Raw genomic sequence first — 26799 nt, forward strand, 5'->3', positions numbered from 1 at the left:
TATTGAATATCTTTTAGATATGCCGTTTTGCGGGGGGAAATGGTTTGCATTGAAACATTTGGAATGTTTCGAACAACAAAACTGTCCAGACAACAAAATGGACGACTGATCGTTAAACGTTAAATCGATCGAAGGTCCTTGAATTGTATCGAAACAAATTGTGGCAGACTACTTTTTATTATTTATTATCTGCAAATATCGTATTTCTGTCAAAAGAATCGATAGTGTATGGCAGGGGCATCTAACCGATTACACAAAAAGCCATAGTCTGTCCTGGTCTTTGTTCCAGTAGATCCAACACAGACAGTTCAACCTATTAGGTTTCTGCTAAAACAGGCAGCACCAGACTGTAATAAACTAACAGTGATTAAACTTGTATAACACCAGATTGGTGAAAACGTATTCATCTAATTTGGTTGGAATGAAATCCAGCAGCCACTGCGGCCCTTTGATGACCAGTTTGACACCCCGGTGTATGGTATTGTCATGAAATTGATTTACATTTCTCGTACAGTGTTTGTCAACATTTATGAGACACAGCACACTTTTTTCATTAAAAAAAAAGATCCCAAGGCACGCCACCAGTAAAAAATGTCTGTTGCCTATATTGACAATATAAACTTTTGTATTGAATAGGAATGAAAAAAAATACATTTTATAATCATAACAATGTGACACCTGAGCTTTTTTTTATTGGGGTAGGCATCATTGCATCCTGGGTGAAAGTTAATCCCACTATATTCAGTTCTTCCTAGTATAAATCCCAATCAAAGATAGTCAGTGGAGCGGGAACTATGATGCTGAGGGTGCTGCAGCACTCCCTGGTGTTTGGGACAGGGAAAAAAACTGTTTTGGTAGCTTTTTTTTGTGTTGTTGTTGTTAAAAATAAATCAATAAATAAAACATATTGAAACAATATTTAACTTTGGGGATTAAATGTATTTGTTGAAAAAGGTTTTGTGTGTTAATAGCGCGGTCACCACCTGGACCCTTGCTTGTTACCGGGTCACGTTGAATAAGGCGCTATTGGAACGGACAAGTTACCTGTTGAATTAGCGATTATTTTCTTGACAAAAACGAAATTTTCTAAAATGACTTTCAACGTTGAAAGATCATTATGATAATGACTTTCAACATTGAAAAGATTATTATGATAATCATTTATAATTGTGCTCAGCAGGGAAATGTTAAGAACTTTAGAACTTAGAACTTAGTTGTACAGGTCCTTCTAAAAAATTTGCATATTGTGATAAAGTTCATTATTTTCTGTAATGTACTGATAAACATTAGACTTTCACATATTTTAGATTCATTCCACCCAACTGAAGTAGTTCAAGCCTTTTATTGTTTTAATATTGATGATTTTGGCAAAAAAGTCAAGAAAAACTAAAAATCCCTATCTCAAAAAATTTGCAAATCATGAAAAGGTCCTCTAAAGAAGCTACTAACCTAATCATCTAAATCGATGAATTAACTCATTAACCCCTGCGAAAGATTCCTGAGGCTTTTAAAAACTCCCAGCCTGGTTCATTACTCAAAACCACAATCATGAGCAAGACTGCCGACCTGACTGCTGTCCAGAAGGCCATCATTGACACCCTCAAGCAAGAGGCAAGACACAGAAATTTCTGAGCAAATAGGCTGTTCCCAGAGTGCTATATCAAGGCACCTCAGTGGGAAGTCTGTGGGAAGGAAAAAGTGTGGCAGGAAACGCTGCACAACCAGAGGAGGTGACCGCACCCTGGGAAAGATTGTGGAGAAGGCCCGATTCCAGACCTTGGGGGACCTGCAGAAACAGTGGACTGAGTCTGGAGTAGAAACATCCAGAGCCACCATGCACAGGCGTGTGCTGGAAATGGGCAACAGGTGCCGCATTCCCCAGGTCAAGCCACTTTTGAAGCTGAAAAAGCGGAAGAAGCGCTTGACCTGGGCTACAGAGAAGCAGCACTGGACTGTTTCTCAGTGGTCCAAAGTACTTTTTTCAGATGAAAGCAAATTTTGCATGTCATTCGGAAATCAAGGTACCAGAGTTTGGAGGAAGACTGGGAGAAGGAAATTCCAAAATGCCTGAAGTCCATTGTCAAATACCCACAGTCAGTGATGGTCTAGGGTGCCATGTCAGCTGCTGGTGTTAATCTCTGTGTTTTATCAAGGGCAGGGTCCATGCAGCAAACTATCAGGAGATTTTGGAGCACTTCATGCTTCCATCTGCTGAAAAGCTTTATGGAAATGAAGATTTCATTTTTCAGCACGACCTGGCACCTGCTCACAATGCCAAAACCACTGGTAAATGGTTTACTGACCATGGCATTACTGTGCTCAATTGGCCTGCACACTCTACTGACCTGAATCCCATAGAGAATCTGTGGGATATTGTGAAGAGGAAGTTGAGAGACACCAGACCCAACACTGTGGATGAGCTTAAGGCCGCTATCGAAACATCCTGGGCCACTATAACACCTCAGCATTGCTACAGGCTTACTGCCTCCATGCCACGCCGCTTTGAAGGAGTCATTTCTGCAAAAGGATTCCTGACCAAGTATTGTGTGCATAGCTGATATAATTAATTGAAAGTTGACTTTTTTTGTATTAAAAAACACTTTTTTTAATATTGGTCGGATAAAATTAAAAAAAATTTTTTTTTTAGATTTTTATATTTGACTTTTTTTCCAAAATCATCAATATTAAAACGATAAAAGGCTTGAACTACTTCAGTTGTGTGTAATGAATCTAAAATATATGTAAGTTTAATGTTTATCAGTACATTACAGAAAATAATTAACTTTATCACAATATGCTAATTTTTTTAGAAGGACCTGTGTTATTGTATGTTTTTGCTGATTAGCTGCCTCCGTGCAGAGCGCTGTTAGATATTCATGTGCAATTTATTTTGAGTGTTGTGAAAAGTGGGTATTAAACCAAGGCTTATTGGATCTTTAAGTTTTCAAATGTGTTTGTATTATTGCGCCTTCTACTTGTGAGGATTTGCATGATAAAACAAGAGCGCTTTTATTTCCAATACAAAAACACCAACACACTCTGTGGGTGAAATAGAAGGCTGTCTTTGTAGTAGCCTAGTCGTAGTGTGTAAACTATCAAGCAAGCATATCAAGCATCAACTGCCATTGCGCACGCCTTCTATGGAGAAAAAGCGCGAGCACGACAAATTTGTACCGAAACAGCCGTTTTTGGATGGTAAAAACAAATTAAGATGCTCAGCACCCCCTGCTGTGAGAGACTTCCAGCGCCCCTGAAGACAGCTTTTGCTTACTGCCTTACACCAGCGACTTTCTGAGAGGAAATGGTCTTTACTTTCTTTTGACTGCCATTCAATGAATTGTCCAGTTCTGAGTTCGTATCTTTCTTTTTTAAAAACCTTTACCATCGCTGTCTCTGTTATAATTTCGCTAGCTAGCCGCTACACAAGCGCCAGCAACCTATTGACACCTACTGATATGGAAGTGTACTGCATGATTACCGACAATTGAACACCACAGACATCAGATTTTGTGGATTTGTGGATTCATTTTCTAAAAACATTTTTATATCAATTAGGTGAAAGTGGATGATTTTCCACGGCACACCAGTCACGTCGCCGCGGCACAGTGGTTGAAAAACAATGATCTAGCATGCAAGTACAGAAACATTAGCACCACTTGCAGGAGATTTTAGGCTGCGTCTTCAAGGCCAAACTGCTAAACTCCTTAACCAGCAGCTACATAATGGAAAATAAATTGTAAAAACTTAATGGGTGTTATTGAAATATAATCAAACCATCTGACAGCTGCATCAAAATACACCAGGGGTCTTATTAACACTAAGACGTGCTGTTCATCTGCCGGCGAATGATGCATTTTGCAAGCGCGAAGCTGCGAACTCCGAAGCGTGCGGCAGAACACGAGTTGCGCACCCACTGTAGCGAGATGGCAATCGCGGGGGAGATTAACGTTATCGGCGCTGAGCACGCGTGTGCCCGATCCTCCTCACTTTGCTGCCGCGACGCCCTCCATTATGCAACGACTCTAAACACTGAATGATGATTGCGTAATGACCGGCGGCTATAAAACGCACTATGGATGGCTGCTTGGGTCCATTTGCTGGAGTATTTAAGTGAGCTAATGCGGCGAAGTGAAGGATGCTTGTCTTCTTTCCTTGGGGAAGACATCTATTATTCCTTTATAGATGCTCTATTATAACTCGCGCATGTTTTAGAGGTCGTTCTCTGAATAGAGCTGCTGACAAGAGGAAGGTTCAGGGATTGTCCAAGCTCCCAATTAGTCTTCACTCAGGTGACGAATATTGTACCTGGCTTCCAGATTTAAATGAAACATTGATTTAAAGAAACAACAATTATACTAAAACCGGAATCCAAAAAAACAACACCAAAAACTAGAAAGTAGTAGAGGAAGTGGTGATTGGCTCACCATGATATATACATCATCACCCATGGTGCTGTGACCCGCGAAATTAACACCTGCTTTCACTCACACCGCTTCCCTGGAAAGTCACGGACACGATACTAGGACGCGACCATAGGCGGAGTTTGACTTTTGGGGCAGGGGGGGCACAACATGATGACCCCAAAACGCAGTGTCAGCAATAAAATTAACTTACAAGAATATTCAAAATAATAAGTTAACAATGAGCGTTTTTTGTTTCCCATTATTCTTGAGGGGAATTCTAAATCAGGCTGCTTAGGCAATACTTTTCGCCAAGATCGTCATCCATTGAATTCGTTATGCCCGGTGTCGTGCCAATGTAGCTACCCCAGTCAAAAATTGTATCCCCTGGAGGAGCCATAAGGAGGTAGATTTGTGTGTTAATTATTCAATCCAAAAAAATGTGTTTCAATCAAAATTATATATATATATTAAGAGTGTGACAATACCTCGATACAGCGATATATCGCGATATTTTGCAACCCGATTGGTTATCGATATGCTCCCGCCAAGTATCGATACTTTTATTTAACATATTGGCCATACAATGGAGTATGGATGCTGTAAACTGCTCAATGTTTGTTGAGCAATTCCTTGACGGTCCACTAGGGGCGCTCGGGAGTGGCGGTGAAGGTAAAGTGTGCACAAGTCGACTAGAGAAGAAGAGAGGAAGCTCCAAGTGGGTTGAAAAAATAAAAAAGCTTCGTGAGAACGGTCGAGTAAAAAATGAGAAAAATATTGCTACAAATCACACATGGGGACACACTTTAGATTTTACACCAACAACAAAGGAAGTAAGGTGAACAAGGATTTTGCTGTATGCAAGATCTGTCTAACAAAAATAAGGTCCACTGGCAGCTGGTGACGAGGTGCACACCGGGTTTCTTCACTGCTTCGCTTCCATCACTTGAGGTAAGAAAGTTTTGCAATGTAATTGATTTTTAATTTACATGTATTATTTTGATGGCATTTGGTGTTGAATGATATAAAATAAAACAGCACCCTAAACTGGATGAAAATGAATATTGAACAAGCCCACATGAATTTACCGATTTATTTGATATTATTTGAGAAGCACTGTCCATCTAGTTTACTGCACAAACTGTTGTTATTGCCATTTTGATACAATAAGCTACAAAAATGGTTTGAATAGCTTCCGAAATATATAAAGTGATGTGCATGATAATTAATGTACCCTACATATTAAAAATAGGTAAATATTGCATTTTTTATTTCTATACGTTCAATTCATTTTTTTTATTTATTCACTCAATACTTCCAACACAAAAAAATATATATCAGGATTTCAACTCAAAAGTTAAGTAGCTAATATTTTTTGTTTTATTTTGTTATTTTTAAGGTGAGGAAGAATGTGACTGACCAAGTCTGACATCTCAAATGCTGAAGCAGATAGTGGAAGTGCTCAAACCAACGCTTTTGGCAACAATGGTCATATACGAAGAAAAGACCCACCAATTTTATCATTGCCCCTCTCCAAGCTCAACTGCTGACTGACACCTACAGCACTGTTTTTTTTTTTTTTTTCAAAGATTTAAAACTTTAAAGAAATCAAGGGTGCCATTCATCATGATCTCTCATTCATCAGTGGTTGTGGTTTGTTTCCTCTCTGTACGTAGGTGCACAATTTGCAGTAGATTTTTATTTTACAGCAATGTTGCACAGAAAAGGTGTCACTGTTTAATAAATGACTTAAACAGTATTTTTTCTATTTTGAATTTTTTTATTTCGTTTCAACAGTTGTATCGTAGAATATCATGTATCCCATTTCTGACCAATACATCGATAATCGCTGTATCGTGATATCGTGAGATAATCGTTATCGTGAGCCTTGTATCGCGAATGGTATCGTAAGATGCCCCGAGGTTCCCACTTCTATATTTTTTTGGGGGTAAATGGTGTTTACCTATATAGCGCTTTTCCACCTTTCAAGGCGCTCAAAGCGCTTTACACTATCTCGCCATCTACCTACTGGTGACGCAGCACCAGGAGCAACATGGGGTTCAGTATCTTGCTCAAGGACACTTAGAAGAGTTCATCAGGGCAGAGAATCGAACCCACAACATCTGGTTTGGGGGACAACTACTCTACCACTGAGCCACGCCATCCCATTTTGATTGAAGTCAAGGTTTTTTTTTTTTTTATTGAAGCAACTTTTTGATTGAAGTAATGTTGATTGGTGTTTGGGCCACATTTGGGCTAGGACATTTGTCTCTTTAATATTGAATCAAAAAATATGTAACTTCAAAAAAATATAGATTTAGAAAAAAAATCACTTCAATGAAAAAAAAAAAATTCAACGTATAGATAGAGAAGAAAGTATAGAAGAAAGTAGAAGAAAGTTTTTGAAAAAATTGCATTTGAACACTTAAATTTTTCATTAAAAAAGTTTTCTTTGATTGAAGCAATCCTTTTTGTGTTTGGGCCATATTATGATTAGAACATTTCTGTCTAAATCATTCAATCCTCCAAAAAGTTGCTTCAAACCCCTAAAAAATATATATATATATATTTTCAATCAAAGAAAAAAAATCATTTAAAAAAATAGTTTTTCTCTAATATACTGTATATATACAGTGGGGAGAACAAGTATTTGATACACTGCCAATGGGTTTTCCCATTGACTGTGTATCAAATACTTGTTCTCCCCACTGAATATATATATATATATATATATATATATATCAGTACATTACAGAAAATAATTAACTTTATCACAATATGCTAATTTTTTTAGAAGGACCTGTGTTATTGTATGTTTTTGCTGATTAGCTGCCTCCGTGCAGAGCGCTGTTAGATATTCATGTGCAATTTATTTTGAGTGTTGTGAAAAGTGGGTATTAAACCAAGGCTTATTGGATCTTTAAGTTTTCAAATGTGTTTGTGTTATTGCGCCGTCTACTTGTGAGGATTTGCATGATAAAGCAAGAGCGCTTTTATTTCCAATACAAAAACACCAACACACTCTGTGGGTGAAATAGAAGGCTGTCTTTGTAGTAGCTTAGTCGTAGTGTGTAAACTATCAAGCATGCGTGTAAACTGCCATTGCACACGCCTTCTATATATATATATATATATATATATATATATTAGGGCTGTCAAACGATTACAATTATAATTACAGCTTAAAAATTAATTAATCGTAATTAATGGCAATTAATCGCAATTCAAACCATCTATAAAATATGCCATATTTTTCTGTAAATTATACATATATTCTGTAAAATAATTTGTTGGAATGGAAAGATAAGACACAAGATGGATATATACATTCAACATACGGTACATAAGGACTGTAGTGGGCATTTCACTCTACTGTCATTTAAATCTGTCTATGCTGTCCTCACTCCGAAGCGTTTACTTTTTCCAAAGCTAGACAGCTGGTGAACGACGCCTTAATAATCAGACTTCTTCCTTTTTCATCTGATTTATTAATAAAATGGCCTCAAACCACTGTCCTCTTTAGACCGTAGTGAAACTACAAAAAAAAAAGTACACAAGCATTGCATTAGCAACAACGTTAGCTTAGCACGCTATACAGGTTCACTAAACATAAACAAAAAGCGTCTCATACAAAAAATATAACATTTCGCTACTAACATAATATGTACATTCTTTACAACAACCATACTTACGGACAAATCTTGTCCAAGGATCATATAAGCACAACATTACAATGTAGGCGTCAGCCCGAGACGTCGTGCAGCCATATTGAACTGGCAAGAAAGCAATAAACCATGTCGCAAAGCGACCACAAGAGTTCGCTTTTAGACAGCACAAAAAACCTTGCTGTAAAACTTACCAAAAGGCAGAATACTGTCTGAGTGGGACATGTGCGTTAATTGCGTCAAATATTTTAACGTGATTGATTTAAAAAATTAATTACCGTGCGTTAACGCGATAATTTTGACAGCCCTAATATACATATATATATATATATATATATATATATGCAAAGCTTATGACTGTCTAAGGTGCTTGAAAAAAAATTGACGCATTATAAAAATATGTTTTTTGTTCATTTCATTCAATGTTGTTGCAGTTTTATAGCTTTATACTTTATACCATATGTATATATGTAGGAAAGTCAATTACATGCAATGACAGTTTTCGGCCACCGGGGGGGCCTGGCCCCCCCTGGCCCCCCCCTTAAAATCCGCTTATGGAAGACTATAAACGTCCGCGTAATCGCCGTGTCAGTCGACCCGAAAAATTGTTTTCACATACAACTGCTGCACAGTTAAATCTAGTGATATTCCTGGTGTTTCGGAGTGTGTGAAAGGGGCTTTGGAGGACTGAGCGTACGTACGTTGTCATTGACCGGCTCATCCTCAGTAGCCACCTGGATGCTGTAGGCCAGGAAACAAAGGACAGCGCCGATCCACAACAGGATGGAGAAACCGCCAAACAGCTGCCGGCAGAACTTCACCCACTCGGGTGTGGTGGGCGGAGGTGTCAGCGCGTTGGGACCATCCCTGGCCAGGACCTCAGCCGCCTTTGCATTGGTAAGGCCCTGAGGGAGAGAAGAAGAAGAACATAATTTTGTAACAGGGACATCTATCACCGTCAATGGCAGTCAATGAGTTAAAAGTATAATGAGCTCCAATTGGAAAACAGTTGTTCAAAGTATTCAAGTATGCAAATCTTCAATTTCTTAGACCACTGACAAAGGAGAAAATGACGTTTAGACATAATTTTTTTTTTTTTTTTTTTTTTAAACACACAGCTTACAAGCGTAGCAATTTCATGTCAGTTATACCCACTTAATCATTTACCAGCCACAAGTTAGCGCTAGCTTGACTTTGAATTAAAGCAACACTAGGTAATTTTTCAACCTTTATAAAATATTTTCATAACATTTGAGATATGTCGACTGACAACTAGTTAAATGACACCTTTTTTATATCTTGACGGCGTCTGTATCACTTTCACTGCCACAAATCAACTTTAAGGAGGGTGGCAGGAACCCTGCCACACAAAAAAAAAAACTACAAATGTGCTGACTGCTTTAGGGCATACGTCTCTTCCCCCATTCATTATGAAGACGGAAGTCGATGCTAACGCTTTTGCGCGAATTCTGCAAAGATGGCATAAGCAACAGAGACAAAAAGTTTTGTCTGAGGTGGAAAAAGAAAGGGCGTCTATCAGGATATACAGAATAAACACTGGCCAGGCTTTCACTCGCTGGCGTGACACCCCCACCAAACATACTCATCAGTGCTGACGAGTTCAGATAGGGTGGGGCGGTTAGCCACACGGTTGCTAACCGTCATATGCTATTGTTTAGCCACAACTGGATTCATTACTTTATTATTTTTCATCCTTCACAAAACTGCTGGAAAACAGAAATGTTGGTTAATCCATCTGCAGGCGACCATCATGATTTTACGACACTATGAGGGTGTGCGCTGGTCCTGATCGGAAACGCAGCGCTGGTCGTCATGAGAAAAGCGGTCTTCCTTAAGGCAAAACACTATCGCCTTTGTCCACCGGCGTCGCTAAAATCGACTATAACTGAAAAGTTACCAAGTCTTGCTTTAACCATGCAATACGCAACAACTCAAGCGATTAAAAACCAACCCAAGTACAGCAAAGTATTTGTACTTGATGACTTCCAACCAGTGTTTTGTGGAGTAGTTCTGCCCGGCCCGTTTAACAGCTCGAGTGTCATAAAGTGGGCGACGCTTCCCCCGCACTGTAAAACTGCTGCATGTAACTTTATTGAACATTTTGTCCTGATTTTTACGCCCAATAAAATCAGGCGGAAAAATATAGATTTGCCTCAGTCACATTGTGTGTGTGCGTGCGGGTTTGTCATACTTTGATTTGCAGACAATCCTCGTGAGAACTCATCGACTGCTTGGCTTGCGATTTAGTGTGTCAACACATCAATTGTCTGTCTGGAAGCTCGCCGACGTTCTTTAAGACAATTTCATCCGAAACAGTGTGTGTGTGATTGAGAGAATAAACGTAACCAAGGTGAACAGGGACACCCCAGGGCACTTAACATATGTGTGTGTGCTTGTCCGTGTGTCTACCTTGGCAAGGTCCAGTCCGTACCGCTTGCTCAGGTCATCAGCTGAGATTTTGTGGTCATCCTGCACAAAACGAGTGACAAGGTTTATGTGACACATGACCCTAACCAATCAGCTTATAGATCCCACCTGCCACTATTTTTGATGAACAGATCAATTCATTCTGTCATAGAACACACAAACACAGTCCATTGGTGCTTTTAGTGGCGTTTATTTAGTACGACAGCCCTGTGAAATGGTTATTAAATAATTCAGACGCCCATTAAATAAGAAGAAATTCTACTAATTTATTAAAAATTCCTTTGAATAATTAATAATTGCTTAACATTGCCTCCTTTAAACGGTCATAGAATATATATATACACACTCACGCACATATAAATCAGTCAAGAAATAATTGCTTTAAAAAAGGTGGCATTAATGGAAATTATGTTTCTTTAAATGGGTCAATTTCATCAATTATATTACATTCTAACTGATTGATTTAACTTATTTTTATATATTTCATTAGCACCAACTATTAAAATTTGGGTACATTCATTTTCGTGCAGACTGAGGAATGCGAGTTTTCTTTTTTAACTCTTTGGCTTGAAATAGACATCCAGTCTATTTTAACTGCATGGGAGCTCATGGATTCAACGAAAATCTTTCTTCATTACCAAAATGTACAAGGTGTGCTCAGTGATTATAGGTAGTACATTCATCAACAACTCAGTAAACTGCCACTAAGTCAATGTCATGTGATAAGATTGTATATTACCATAAAAGTGCATGTAACACCATTAAAAAAAATCGTAAGTAGCATTATTATGTAAATTTAAATAATATTTTCAGACGATTCGACTATATAGAACAGTTTGACAAAGCGCAGATGATAAGAAATGAGTCTTTTAATCTGCCATTTAGCTCTTCCCATCATTATAGCGCTCTGGCGCCTCTATCTGGGTGATGACGTCAGCAGAGTAGTGATTTCAGCGGATTTAGAATTCAGCCCAATGGAGGAGGAAGATTCAGAACGAGAAAAAGGCGACAGAGAGCAGACTGCAAAATGTCATCATTGTTTTTAATCGCTCTTCTCCAACATTTTCACAGGATAGTCTTTGTATCTACGTATTATTCCCCAATTGCTAAAAAAATTGTATGGTGATTAAAAAAATAACATTCTTGTTATAAATGGAATATGAAATATTAAAAATGCATTTCTTCGGTACGATTAAATTATTCCTAAACAAAAGTAGTTATCTGCAACATGGAAGCATTTGCATGGTTGAGCACCAACGTGTTATTCCACAACAGCCAAGGAGAAGGATTTAGGAACTGGACTTCAAAGTGAAGGTTTATTTCCTGCTATACTGCATCATGGTCCAATTTCTTAAACCTCCCGAATTTTATTTTATGCCACCGGCGCTAGTCCGGCCATTGTCATTTCCCTGCGGGGACTCGGAAACTAGGAGTGAGGCTACCTGCTAACCCAAACCGAGCGGCTCTTCCAAGTCTCTTCCTAGTCTTTCGAACACGAAAAATCACACAAAACTACCCCGACTTATGTCACACGTGGCGGCGAGGGTGATTGTCTTCACCGATCGGCCAGCCCTCGGTCGCGACCAAGTTTCGGCTCATCGTTAGGCAGACAGTGGCCGTCGCCGGGGACGCAGCAGGGGAATGAATGCCGAAAATGGTGCATTCTCTGTGGACAAGCCTTTGTCATACTTTTTTTTACCCATTCTTTGTGGTGGACAGGATCTTTTTAAAACCCAGAAAGGCTCACACCCCTCACCCTGGTGTAGAAACAAAAGCCTGCACCACATTGGGCTGGCGTGACGCGAAAAATAAAAGAATTGATCGGCAAAATCAGCTGGATGCGCAGTCCTTTGGCATAGTATGGCTGTATAGTGAAGATGATGTTTCCCGTTAAAGTGCATGTGACACGTAATAAGCATGCATGCGGGGCGGCTATTTTTTGGCACAACACCGGCGGCTTGTCGCACATCCATCCGCCGGGAGAGCACTATATTCGGGTTATTGTGCTCATGTGCCCGGTGTTCTGTCAAATTTTCCGACCGATCAGAAATTGCAACTTTGAGTTAAAAATAGCCGCGAATACAGCGATTACAAAGTAAACACCACAAACTCGAAGACATCACTCGGTGCGGGTTAGCATGTCGGCTAGCCGTCACGCCTCTTGGTTTGTTGACATTCTCCGAAGCCGGGGGAGGTAAATGACATATATGTCCGATTTAGGTGTCATAAAATATCGTTCGGGAGGTGCGACAGTAAAGGTGAAGTCGACAGTTTTGACCATTATGGAGTAATTTTGCCATGTCGTCCTGAATAAGTGCATTTTTATTATTTCATATTCCATTTAGCACAAGACTGTTATTTGTCATGACCATGCCATTTATTTAGCAATTGGGGAAAATAGTTGGATAAAAAGAATATCCTGTAAAAATATTGAAGTAAAGAGACAGAAACAATGACATTTTGCAGCTTTCTTCGTCGCGTTTTCCTCGTTGTGAATAGTTCCCCCTCGACGGGCTGACTGGTCCTTCTCAAGCCATTTATTTAGCTATTGGGGAAAAATACTTGGATAAAAAGAATATCCTGTAAAAATATTGGAGTAGAGAGACTGAAACAATGAAATTTTGCGGGTCTCTTTGTCGCGTTTTCCTCGTTCTGAATAACTCCCCCTCAATGGGCTGAATAGTAAAACCGATGAGCCCAGTCTCCCGCTGATGTCATCCACCTGTTGGGGACGCTAGAGCCCTATAATGGTAGGCGTGGCTAACTGGCAGATTAAAAAACTAATTTCTCGTCATCTGCGCTTTGCAAAATTGTTGTATATAGTCGAATCGTCTCAAAATATGATTCTAATTCACATAATAATGCTATTTAAGACTTTTTTTCTCCTGTCATATGCTCTTTAACGTCACATCCGCCTTTTTCCTCAATCTGAGACCGGAAGTCTGTCATTTTCATAGCATGGGATTAAAAAAATGTAATAAATATATCGATCATTTCTGCACACATCCAAGTGGTCCAATTCATTCAGGAGCATAAAATACCGGGTCTAATATGAAATAGACATGCTTTTTTGTGTCACAAGCACTTTAAAGAAAATAAAAAGGAAAGAAACAGTTTATCTTAAAACAAAAAAATGACTTCATTAACACAATGCTAATCAGAAAAGATTCAAAATGCATCAATTTGCCTGAAATTAAGGGGGGGATAAATCATTTAAGCTGAGTACAACGTACGTTTGGCATATTTATTAGTCTTAGCGTTCGGGTAATTTTCGTTTGTCTCATTATCTCTGTTTCTTGCAGCCTTTCTTTTTGCCCTTATGCACAAAGTTGTCTCTCAAGGTTTTGTTTACTCTCTTCGTCTCATTTGCTTGGTACAAAAAACAGCTTAATTCTAGTACAGCCAACAAAAAAAACATGTTCCCAAGGGTCACACATGCACTCCTAGCATCGGGTCACGACCCACTATTTTAGAAGCACCCGATCGACCCAGATTATTGAAATGTTGCACCAATAATTTTCACATTTTCTATTGCTGTTTTAGTATAGTGATCTCTTGAGATAGGAGATTAATAATAATGTACCAATTCTTACGGATCAAATCATCGACTGAAGAAATGTTCAATACAGAATCGAGCTGACACCTTCAATGAACCTGTTTAAATTTTGTGAGAAAATACTGAGTCAGCGCAGCACTCCAAGGGTCCACAGTACTGTACACGCCAACCATAAATCATGCTGACAGGCGGCCAAAAGCTCACAAAGACAAGGACGGACGGACTGACAAAAGCCAAGCGCAACACTTGTCATGATCCACGCCGCCAAAAAGGTCGGCCTGACAAGCGACGCGTCAGAAGATGGCCGACCGAGAAAAAGCCAGGCTGCATTTCACAGTGGCGTTTCTGACAGAAGCTCACGAAGTCGCAGCATGCCGCCGGTGGCCCACAAATTATTCAGCGGTGGAGTACAAAGCGGACCAGCCAGAGGGCAGTTGGGAGGCAGGAGGGGAGGGCAGTTGGGGGGGTCTCTGGCGCATGGATTGCAGACCTCTTGTTTGTATTTAGAGGTCTTTGTTGTGTGAGACTGTGTGTGGAAGAAGCCATTGAGAACCATCCTGATATTAAAATTTGTTCATTTTATACGCCAACTAGTTCATAGTTGAATTACCAATTGTAAAATGAACTAGCTGACACTGCAGTGGAATCTTTTGTTTTTGTTATCAAAGTTAGTAAAATAATAAGTTGAACACATTACTGTTGTCTTTGTGACAAAGAAGTGGGGCCTGTTTAAAAGAATGCCCAATAGAGCTTTATCATGCTATTTTTACCTCTCCAAGTACACATCGCATTTTGATGGCGCATGTTAATGACTTTGAGTTGCTTGATATAAGGCTTGGATGTACTGTATTAAGACAGAGTCAGCGCTGTAACTAACTGACGGCTATCTTTTGACATGAAATATCTCTGGCGGTAAACATTGTAGCGGATGTAAGGTGAATTATATTATTCACTAAAATGCTCTTAACTTGCTGGAGTCTTGACGGATTTATTGACATGGCTATGATTCAGGGTTATAATATAACAAAGATATAATTATTAAGTATGCAGTAAAATGATTGCATCTCTAAAATTTATGACAAACCAAGCTGTTTGAAAATCCGTACAAAATTGAGCAGCCTATTGTTATTTCAATTATTATTACTGGTATTACTTATGTTTTGTGGCTCGAATGGTCCTGTCCTTAAGATGGCCAAAATGTGACAACGCCCATCTGCAATGATTCACAGCGCGTAAAAGGCATCGAACCTTATAAATGATATATATCGTGTATTTCTCCCTGTAGTCATGAATCTTGATACTCTTGAATAAGAATGAACTTCAGTTCAAAATCCACTTAATGGCACCAGAATGACCTCATTCACAAAAACATTCATGAGGCTAAAATGGTCAGTTCCAGAATGACCTCAATCTCAAAAAAACATTCATGAGGCCAAAATGGTCAATTCATATTTGCCCAGAATATAAAGAAGTTCAAGAGCTTTTGCTTATTGAAATGGTTCAGGTACTATACAATACTCGTTAGCAGGGCCGGCCCTGTGTATAGGCGAGCTAAGCGATTGCCAAGGGTGCCATCTACTGGCAGGGGTGCTAAATTGCTTTGGAGGGGGGAGACACAGAAAAAAATTCTTACGCTACGCTTACAGAACATTTCCAAACATATGAAGTACATTTAAATGAGCAACACATGAAAAATATTCATCTTTCCAACCTGGATTGTATTAGCCACTTGCTATTTTGTGGCACACATGAGGAAGGGAGGAACAGTCCACAATTACAAAATTACATTATGTAAGCATAGGGTCTCCAAACTATTCCACATAGGGCTGCAGTGGGTACAGGATTTCACTCCAACTAAACAAGACCACACCTTTTTACCAATCTGGTGTCCTACAAGTACAATCATTTGATCGCTGTTAGGTGCTGCTTGTTTTAGCAGAAACCTCATTGGTTAAACTGTCTGTGCTCGATTGGTAAGAACAAAAGCCAGGACCCACAGCGGTCCTTGAGGACCGGCTTGGAGACCCTGGATGTAAGCAGATCGACTTCACGAAAATGGACAAATAATGGCAGATGATTCAATCAAAGGTCATTCAAATTCGGTTTCAAAACGGAACTAAAATTATCACATAACAAACTAAAAAGCATAACTACTAATTAATATAAAAACTGGAACACTAAATAAATAATTAGTACGGAAAAATAAGTTAAATATTATGTACATCTGTAGTGCTGCAATACATGCTGCGACCCATGAGGCATGTTGTACGACAACAGTGTTGACAGCAGGTGGCAGCAGAGACGTCTATCCCGGGGGTCGGCAACCGGTGATTGGAGAGCCGCATGCGGCTCTTTAGTGCTGCCCTAGTGGCTCCCTGTAGCATTTTCAAAAATGTTTGAAAATGGAATAAAATGGTTGAGGGCAATGTATTTTTTGTTTTGATATGGTTTCTGTAGAAAGACAAAAATGACACAAACATTCTTAACATTTTCCAATGTTGTAAAAATTTGTAGAATAAATATTACATTTCAACATTTCTGTCAACGAAGATTTGCGTCATAGCCTGCGACACACGCTTGACTGCGCTTGACAGCTACGCAAGTGACACTCCGTTCAAGGGCGTAGTTTTGCATAACGACAGTAGGGACACAACACTACCAACTTTTCAGGATGTTCAAATTATCCCCACCAACTTTTAAGCAACCTTTATTTGCAATATATATTGACTTCAGTTATATACGTCATTTAGATTGTCTTCCGATATGTTGTAAGGATAGAATTGATCCTACCATTATTAAATCAATTATGTTCACTTACACTGACCCCTTTTCATTTGTAGAATGTGCTAGTCCATTTTTCCCCTGAAACGCACATTTGATTGGCTGATGACTAGAACCCCCCCCCACACACACACACATCCATTCACAGCCCAGCAGAAATACAACATGCCGCCTCCCCCGCTTCCTTCAAAAAAACGAGGGATATTAGATGTTTTTTTTTCCGTCAGCAGCAGTCACTGTAAGTTATATCATTGACGTCTAAAAAGACGTCAATGTTGTGGAGGTGGGGAACACTCCACTAATTTTGCTACTGCCACAGGGCTTCAAGTCGAATTTACTGACAGATTTCTTGAAATAAGAAAAACATCTAGCTGAAAATAAGCTTAACAGACTTATTTTAATCAAAAAGTTTGTATATTTAATCTTAAAAGAAAAACTTGTTCGTCAGAAATGTTCTTAAGTCAAGAATATTGTTCAAAACATTTGATTTTTTTTTTTTTTTTTCTTGATTTAGGTGAACGATGAACGACTTTTGGATGTATAGGTTCAATACGAACAAATACAGTGGGGAGAACAAGTATTTGATACACTGCCATTGGCAGTGTATCAAATACTTGTTCTTCCCACTGCAGTAACATTTACTGAAAGTAAGTGGAAGAATCTGACGCATTAATTTGTTAACTAGCCTTTAACACTAAAAAAAGATGGTGGAAATTATTTGACTTGATTTTTAAAAAATATCATATTAAGACATTATAAATTTGCAGTGTGAAAGTTAGTGTAGATCAATAACAATACAGATTTATTTTGCACTAATCATTTAACCTATCAATTAATTAGGTTCATATTGGTGAGAAATGTAGCCCTGACCCCCATTCACCAAATATGTTTGGTCTTATTAATGTCCCATCCCCAGCAAAAAGTGTACATGCAGGTTATGCTGTTATAGCGTCCCTACTAATATTAAGACCAAACCTAACCTACACCCTTGGTTTCGTTATTCTCGCTGTATGACTGGCCAAAGAGTTGAAATGCTCTCCCATAAAATGCATCTTTAAAAATGAAACGTCGGTCACAACAACGCTAGGACGAACTGATGGGTTATTTTTTCCTGTAACCATGGATGAGTTATATGAGGAAATTTTCCTCTACTTAAAGTAAGGAGAATGCAGCATCAGGACTCTCTCCTCAAAATGTCCCAAGGGCCAAAAGGCCCACATTCGAGAGGGACAGATGTGTGCGCACACGTTTGCTCTTTTATATAACTTTAACAGTTGTTAATGATTCTCTCTGTGTCTGATATCATCAATCGCTTTACATACGCATTTTTAAATAGGCACTTTTAAGTGAACACATTCAAGAACAACGTCCCCTTTTTTGAACAGGCATTTTATTGGAGAGCATTTCGACTCTTCGGCCAATCATATGGCGAGAATAACGAAACGTCACTGTCAAGCGCAGGCCCCCCGAGGAAATAGTGAGGGCGAGTGGATAGTGTAACTACACCAGGAGATAATAAAGCGTGGAAAACCGTTCACAGATGGTGAGTACATGAAGGAGACATTCATCAACATATCAGAACACCTATTTGCAGACTTCAAAAACAAAACCGAGATAATAAAAAATAAATCAAAGACATGCCCAGATAAGGGGCATGTTCTGCACGTTCCATTTTGTTGTTCTTCGAAACCTCAAAATAAAAATGACATAAAAAAACAGATTCCTTCATTGCATTTCTATAATTTCATAAAAGCAATGAAACGAGTTATTAATATTGTAATGAAGTTAAACTTGAGGTGGCATCATACAACAAAGATGTCACATGGTGCATTGGATGCACTGCAGGGAAAATAAACATTAAATCATGAAGGCTTATTATGTATTTTAGCTGACTTTTAATTCATTTCATTTTGATAGTAGGCTAATATAGCTAGTACAGATACATACAGCATGTGTTGCCTTCATTATTAGGCTTATTTAAGGCTTTTAATTTTTTGCAGCTCCAGACATATTTGTTGGTGTTTTTTTTGTCCAATATGGCTCTTTCAACATTTTGGGTTGCCGACCCCTGGTCTATCCCAAAGGAAGTGAGAGTTTACATTAGGGTTGGGAATCTCTGGCATGAAGCCGATTCGATATGTATATAGATACACAGGTTACGATTCGATTAAAAAAACGATACATTTTTAAGGCCGAGCGATTTGATACGATTCGATACAGTTTAAGAACAATACGGTTCGATACAGAGTGAAAACGATACAATAGTAAACATTTGTTGTGTGTGTTCGTACAGTATTTTAAACATATAAAAAAAAGATTAAATCAAACAACAAAATTTCATACCAATGTTATGTTTTATTTTTTTATGGAAAAAAAATAAAGCCTGCTATATGTAATAATAAAGTGCAATAATTTAATTACTGTATTTCCTGGTGTTTTTAACACAATAAGTAAGTAATTTAAGTGCAAACCTTCAACGTAAACATCCTACAGGCAAAAAATATTAATTATATGCAGCAGCTCTAGAAAAAAAGAATTAAACCTGCTAGTGTTATCATAAATAAATAATAAATTATGCTTTACCACTGGTATAACTGGGGGAATAAAAACATGCCATTTTAGATAGACAGGTCTATAATGAATCATTACTTTAACCTTATACACAGCAAAGTCATTCACTTATGCCTGTGCTTCCACATTTTTTTTATTACTCATCACTGTCTATATCTTTTTTGAAGGGCAGATTTTTCTTGAAGAAGATCAACTGATCCATATGTTCATGATTAAGTAGACTGCGTTTCGTGGAAACAATATGCAGCCCTATCCACCATGGTAGTGGGTTATTTTTCAGGGTTAAAAACTCACGATCTCTGTACCGCTTCACACTAGCTCTGTCCCATGTGAACAGATCTAGCTGCTTTCGTCACTTCATAGTCCGAATTTCGTTTTCCTGGGTGCGTTGAAAATCAATCGCTGCACGTCGCTGGCGTGGTGCGCAAACTGTCCATTGTTTTGGCATGTTGCTCCGTTGCCACTACTAGTTTCGTTTTGGGCTGTGAAGAAAACGCTACGGAGCGTGCGTTACAGTGGTTTTGTTAGCTCTCGCGTTGTTATGACACGCCTGTGACGATCGGGTAATGACGGCGACTACTAGCGGTTCTGCCGAAATGAATGGGAAGTTGAGGCAACCACGACGGCGGTCACAATATAAGTGCACTGTGTGGTGAATGACACAAGCGCAACATGTGAGGTAAAAGCTACAATATTTTCATATTAAGCAATGCATTGAACTAGGCATTAGAAGCCGATTCTTGTGCTCGCTATAGCCGAATTTTATCTCTACTATCGGTTCATTGAGTATTTAATGGCTAATTACTGTCGAATGGTAACTTTACTATCGATACAGCTGTATCTCTCACCTGTGAAACCGGATATCTGGTCGTATCGGTTTATCGTTCTCAAGCTTAGTTTACATTGAGCAGCGACAGCCAAATGAAGCTTCTTGAAGCAATGAAGCTTTGCAGCCAATTGATTCAAAGCTTCGTGGAGGTTCAAGTGGTCATGAATCCCAAGAGGTGAACGGTGTTGACAATTATATGGCTATTTGTTTAAGAAAATGATATTATGGGCTTGTGTTACTATATGAAAAAAATACAATAAATGTTATTAGGATAATTTCGTATTAATTTATATTCAGAAACAATTTTATAGTGTTTTGGCAAAATATGAAATATTTTAAGTATTATATACAGTTGTGGTCAAAGGTTTACATACACTTGTGAAAAACATAATGTCATGACTCTCTTGAGTTTCCAGTTATTTCGACAACTCTGATTTTTCTCTGATAGAGTGATTGGAACAGATACTTCTTTGTCACAAAAAACATTCATGAAGTTTGGTTCTTTTATGACTTTATTATGGGTGAACAGAAAAAAGTGATCAAATCTGCTGGGTCAAAAATATACATACAGCAGCGCTAATATTTGGTAACATGTCCCTTGGCCATTTTCACTTCAATTAGGCGCTTTTGATAGCCATCCACAAGCTTCTGGCAAGCTTGTGGTTCAATCTTTGACCACTCCGCTTGACAGAATTGGTGCAGTTCAGTTAAATCTGATGGCTTTCTGACATGGACTTGTTTCTTCAGCATTGTCCACAAGTTCTCAATGGGTTTTAAGTCAGGACTTTGGGAAGGCCAACCGAAAACTTTAATTCTAGCCTGATTTAGCGATTCCATTACCACTTTTGATGTGTGTTTGGGGTCATTGTCCTGTTGGAACACCCAACTGCGCCCAAGACCCAGTCTTCAGGCTGATGACGTTAGGGTATCTTGAAGAATTTGAAGGTAATCCTCCTTCTTCATTATCCCATTTACTCTCTGTAAAGCACGAGTTCCATTGGCAGCAAAACAGCCCCACAGCATAATATTACCACCACTGTGCTTGACGGTAGGCATGGTGTACTTGGGGTTAAAGGCCTCACCTTTTCTCCTCCAAACATATTGCTGGGCATTGTGGCCAAACAGCTCGATTTTTGTTTCGTCTGATCACAGAACTTTCCTCCAGAAGGTCTTATCTTTGTCCATGTGATCAGCAACAAACTTCTGTCGAGCCTTAAGGTGCCGCTTTTGGAGCAAGGGCTTCCTTCTTGCACGGCAGCCTCTCAGTCCATGGAGATGCAAAACACGCTTGACTGTGGACACTGACACCTGTGTTCCAGCAGCTTCTAATTCTTGGCAGATCTGCTTTTTGGTGATTCTTGGTTGAATCTTCACCCTCCTGACCAATTTTCTCTCAGCAGCAGGTGATAGCTTGCGTTTTCTTCCTGATCGTGGCAGTGACAAAACAGTGCCATGCACTTTATACTTACAAACAATTGTTTGCACTGTTGCTCTTGGGACCTGCAGCTGCTTTGAAATGGCTCCAAGTGACTTTGCTGACTTGTTCAAGTCAATGATTCGCTTTTTCAGATATATGTATGTATATTTTTGACCTAGCAGATTTGATCACTTTTTCTGTTAACCCATAATAAAGTCATAAAAGAACCAAACTTCATGAATGTTTTTTGTGACAAAGAAGTATCTGTTCCAATCACTCTATCGGAGAAAAATCAGAGTTGTAGAAATAACTGGAAACTCAAGAGAGCCATAACATTATGTTCTTCACAAGTGTATGTAAACTTTTGACCACAACTGTAGGCCTATATATTGCTATTTGCTTTTTTGGAGAGGGTCTCCTAGCTACACGTCCCCTAGGGCACCTAGTCACCCAGGGCCGGGGCTGCTCATCAGTAATAAGAGTTGGAAACTCTTTAAGTCGTTGGCTGCCACTGATAGCGAAAGACACCCAGTCCATTTGAACTAAAAAGGATTGCACACCTATGGCAGCCAATGAGCTCACCAGCAACCATTTTAGAAATAGTTCATTCATTTCATATGGATCAAATGCCAAGCTATAAATGAGCATTAGGAATCTTACCAAGGCCACCTCCTTCTTCAGCTCATCTAAATCTCGGTTTTTCTTCTTCTTCTTCTCTGAACCGCACTATAAGGAAAAAGGAGACATCGTCATCATCATAGCCACCATCATCGTCTACACAAGAAGGGTACAATTAAGTCATTTGCTGACATCGATAGCCATAAGCGATTAATCCATTTTGACTGGCAGTGATAATTTAGTCATTGGCTGGCATTAACGCCCATATATGTCCAATCCATTTCAACCGGGAGGGTTGGCAGCAAAAGAACATTTGTTCATTCACTGCCAGACCTCCAGATTCAAATTCATTGGATGTCTATCACCATCAATGGCAACGAATGAGTTAAGGAAGACAGCAATTATGATGTTTACTTGAAAGAACATTCAATCTATTTTAATGGTAATTAACAGCCGATTGTTTGTTCTGCGTCTTGTGAAACCACCGCTGCACGCAGAGGAGTGAAGAAGCTCCTCACACAGAACGTGCAAGTCACCTGTCGCCGTCAGTCTCGGCAAGCGCACGGCCAGCCAGGAGAAGACGGCCACAGAGGGAAAAGTAATCAAACGGAGGCAAAAAGGGAGCGCCTAGCCCGAAATGGCGTCTGGCGGAGCAATTCTCCTTCAAGATTACACTCCCGTCCTACCATAAAGCTAAATGGAATGGGGCCCGAAGGCAGCAAATAAAAACACAATTGTGTCATTATGCAAATAAAAATCAAGCCGGGAACGATATTTCCCCATCTCATCCAGAGATGTTAAGTGTGTCGGAAATAAAGATAAAGCAAGGCAATGCTGAGCTTTTTTGTTTGCAAGCTAATTTGCTTTTAGGGAAACAGCACATTTTGTAGGCGGGCCCAGCAGCTCAGCTCTGCAGTTTTGGGAAAAATCAGTCCCTGAGGACATTTTAAATTAGCAACCTGAAATCTTTCAAATATGTCAATCACAAATAGACCCAAGTCTTACGAACCAATGCCTAATAGTGTGGTCAGCTGGGAAAATATGTGCAGTGGTACCTCTACTTACAAAATTAACAGCTTCTGTAAGTAGTTTTGGAAACTGAAACGTCCGTAAGTAGAGACACGTTTTTCATGTAAATGCTCTAATCCAGTGGTGTCCAAACTATTCCACATAGGGCCGCAGTGGCTGCTGGATTTCATTCCTACACAACAAGACAACATCTTTTCACCAATCTGGTGTCTCACAAGTGTAATCAGTTGATTGCAGTCAGGTGCTGCTTGTTTTAGCACAAACTTCATTGGTTAAACTGTCTGTGCTCGATTGGTAGGAACAAAAACCAGGACCCACAGTGGCCCTTGAGGACAGGTTTGGACACCCATGCTCTAATCCATTCCAAGCACCCCAAAATTCAGACATAAATGTTTAAAAAGCATAAAAATGCATCAAAACACTTAACAGTTACCTGTTACAGTTACCGTAGGTAATTGCACAATAAACGCCGCTCCGCAGGGGGGCTATTTTCAAATACTTTTATTATATTTTCATATTATATAAATGTTTTTAAAACCGAAGCCGCTAGCGACCTAAAACCAAAACAGGCACGTCCCTTAGGCAATTATGAGTCTCCATGAGAAGCGGCATCATTAATTCAAAGTCATTCCCTCATAAAATCCCGGTTAATTATTTTTTATACAAGTTTAACAAACTTAAAATGGCTATAAAATTCTCTGATTTTACGATAGATGGACAAAAATCACCAAATGCAGCGATAATCAACTATATTTCTAGGATCAATAGCAATTTTTTAGCACATAAGTTTTTGCCCGCAATAGCAATTTAATTATTTTTTATTTCGTTTTCAACCGCTAATAAATCACTCAATTTTCACATCAGAAACTAAATACTTGAGGAAAGCATGCAGAATCATCTTAATTTCATCTAAAAATCACAAATGATTTAGTTTGAATTCTGATGCTGTTAGGTTTTGTGTTGGTTTTCTCCTAGTGTGACTTGTCCCTGTGATTTCCCATTGATTTCACCTGTTGTGCCTCCTAGTGTATCCTCCAATCTGCATCCTCCTGTGCTCACCTGTTCCTCGTTGTGTTGTTACCCCTTGTCTGTGTGTGTGTGTATAATCTCCCAGTTTCTTTTCACTCGTTGTTGCGTCATTGTCTATGTCAATGTACTTGTCCACGTTGATGCCTGCGTTTTCCCCCCCAGTTCCTCGTGTTACTCGCCCTGCTTTGAAAGTAAGTTGATTTGTTAGCCTGACTTTTGTTTGTTAAGAGTTTTTGGATACCCCAGTCGTTTTGTTGGTACTTTGTTTTTTGTTGGCATTCATTAAAAACCTTTTGCACCGCCATTCTGCCTCGCTTCCCTTTCCCTGCATTTGGGTCCACACACCACCTGCCTGCCCACGTTTCCCTGACAGATGCCACCATTGCCTCAGCGCATCTTGCCAGCTATTTGGCCCTCATCATTTTTAGATTAAAATGTTACGTACAATAAAACATGTAAAAGCCGATTTTTTTTTTTGGTATGGACACAGAAATGTCTAAATGACTAGTTTTCTGCCAAAAAAGGGCATTGGCCAAAAATACCTGATTATATGCATGTAAAGTTAACACTATTGTGTATGGATACAAAATTCAACATGGCGGCAATCACAAAACAAAAAGCTTTTTAAGTTGAAAATTTTTCTAAATAAATGCGTAAATCCTGGAATTTTTATAGATATTAACGTAAAAGTGTCTAGATTTTTGTTAAAAGCAAAAAACAAAAAACAAAAAAAATGGGCAGTTATCATTCATTTTACATAAATATTTCAAGCTAAAGTTACGATAATTTTTTCCATTCATTTCATTTTTTCACGTTTCAAAGTGCTTGCATGGTGCTTTTTTATATAATAATTACGTTGAATCCTCGACCAAATCACTCTCGAGACACTCCTGCCTGCTTGTATGCACTACAACCTTCGTGCTATTTCCACCTAAATACGCAGAGTTTATTGCAGTGAAACCTGCCACGATGCTTTGCGTTGCCCGGCCCCCTACGGGAAACCGTGGTGCAATGTCTGTAGGAGCTGTCTCGTCAATTCATAGTGAAGTCTATGAACGAGAGTTGTGCATGATATAAAAAGAAAGAATAGAATAAAGAATAAAAGTTAATACACTCACACAAAGCTGTCGGAACACCTCATGGCTTGAGGGGCGAATGAAAAGAATGCTGGGATACACACTTACACATACAGTAGAGGTCCCCTTTAAGCCCATTGAATGTCAGGAAGATGCTAACCAGCCAATAATCAATGGCAGCGCGGCTTTAAGTATGTTACGTTCAGTAAACTATGGGAGCTGCAAGAAGCAGCCCATTCTGTATTTTTGCCTTTCGTATTCTGAAATTTCTTATGTAACAAAAAGCAACTATTTTCCCATTGCGGTGTGTCATTACCTGAAAATTCCATATGTAAAGACAAGTAGAGGCACCACTGTATAAGGTTCCTGAAGAATTATTGCACAGTTTGATAACTACAGTATGTGGTGTTTCAATATTTGGTACTAGACTTGTATTTGCCAAAAGTATCGCACCAGGTAATTTTTAGGTGACGTGTGATGTCAAGTTGTTGACTGGGCTTCACTGGCACTCTCCAGTTGCTATTGTTTAATACGCTGGATCGCTGTAACTGTCAAATTTTCTGTGATCGAAAGAAAGTTCTGGATGAATTGGTCAAGACAGGCAAAAGTAGAGCTTATCCTGTTTTTTTTTTTTGCTTGTTATTGAGACATCCAAACATTTTGCATTCCACCATGACAGCTAAGAATTCTGTGTGAGCTGAGCCTGTCAGTATGCATGGCAGAGTTGCCTCTTGACCAGACCTATCAATAGACATTAGTCTTCAAAGGAACCTAGGACGTAAAGACTTGTATGCTCTAATAAGCCACAATAATTCTGTTTTACTAAAATATGTTATTAGAAACACATAAAATATTGTGATTGATTTAACAATCTATAATATTTAGTACATGTTTTGACCTACGGAGGGCGCCATTTTTTATGCGCGCAGAGAGGCTCGGGGTGATGACATAGATTGTCTCTGTCATTACCAACATTACTTGGTCACTCCAATTCCTTCTACGCGGTGAGACATCCAACACATGTGCACATCGATTAAAAGCAGCTAGTACTGACTATTTGTGTTTTTATTCAATGTTTTATTACCTTTGGATTGCCTTAAAAATACTACATCGTCGCCTGTCTCATAGAGATGGACTTTTTTTGAGTCTCTGCGGGGTCTGCTTGACGAGCAGCACGGACTCAATGGCATCTTCCGCTGCACTAGTGGTCCCGGTCGTTCTGCTCGGTCGCCAAGTGCCTGGCATCCCAGGGGTCCTCTCGGTTGTTCTGCTCGGTTGTCCGCCGCCTGGCATCCTTCCGCCAGCGCTCCGACCGTGCGCCCCGGCCGTTCGTTGCCGTTGTATCGGGTTGCGGGTCTTACCAAATGCACTACTGCCCTC

At 39.3% G+C, this 26799-nt stretch overlaps 1 protein-coding gene across 2 annotated transcripts in view; it reads right to left on the reverse strand.

Moving 5' to 3' along the window:
- The window catches only part of atp1a2a (ATPase Na+/K+ transporting subunit alpha 2a), a 141526-nt gene that overhangs the window by 94337 nt on the left and 20390 nt on the right, over window positions 1-26799 (reverse strand). For both annotated transcript variants that reach the window (XM_057857117.1, XM_057857118.1), the window contains exons 2-4: window positions 22328-22393; window positions 10496-10555; window positions 8767-8970 (exon numbers count right to left, since the gene is read on the reverse strand). In XM_057857117.1, coding sequence (XP_057713100.1) covers window positions 8767-8970; window positions 10496-10555; window positions 22328-22393 — 330 coding nt within the window. The remainder of the gene's footprint in view (window positions 1-8766; window positions 8971-10495; window positions 10556-22327; window positions 22394-26799) is intronic.

This window comes from Corythoichthys intestinalis, chromosome 14, assembly GCF_030265065.1.
Source record: "Corythoichthys intestinalis isolate RoL2023-P3 chromosome 14, ASM3026506v1, whole genome shotgun sequence".
Lineage (NCBI taxonomy): Eukaryota > Metazoa > Chordata > Actinopteri > Syngnathiformes > Syngnathidae > Corythoichthys > Corythoichthys intestinalis.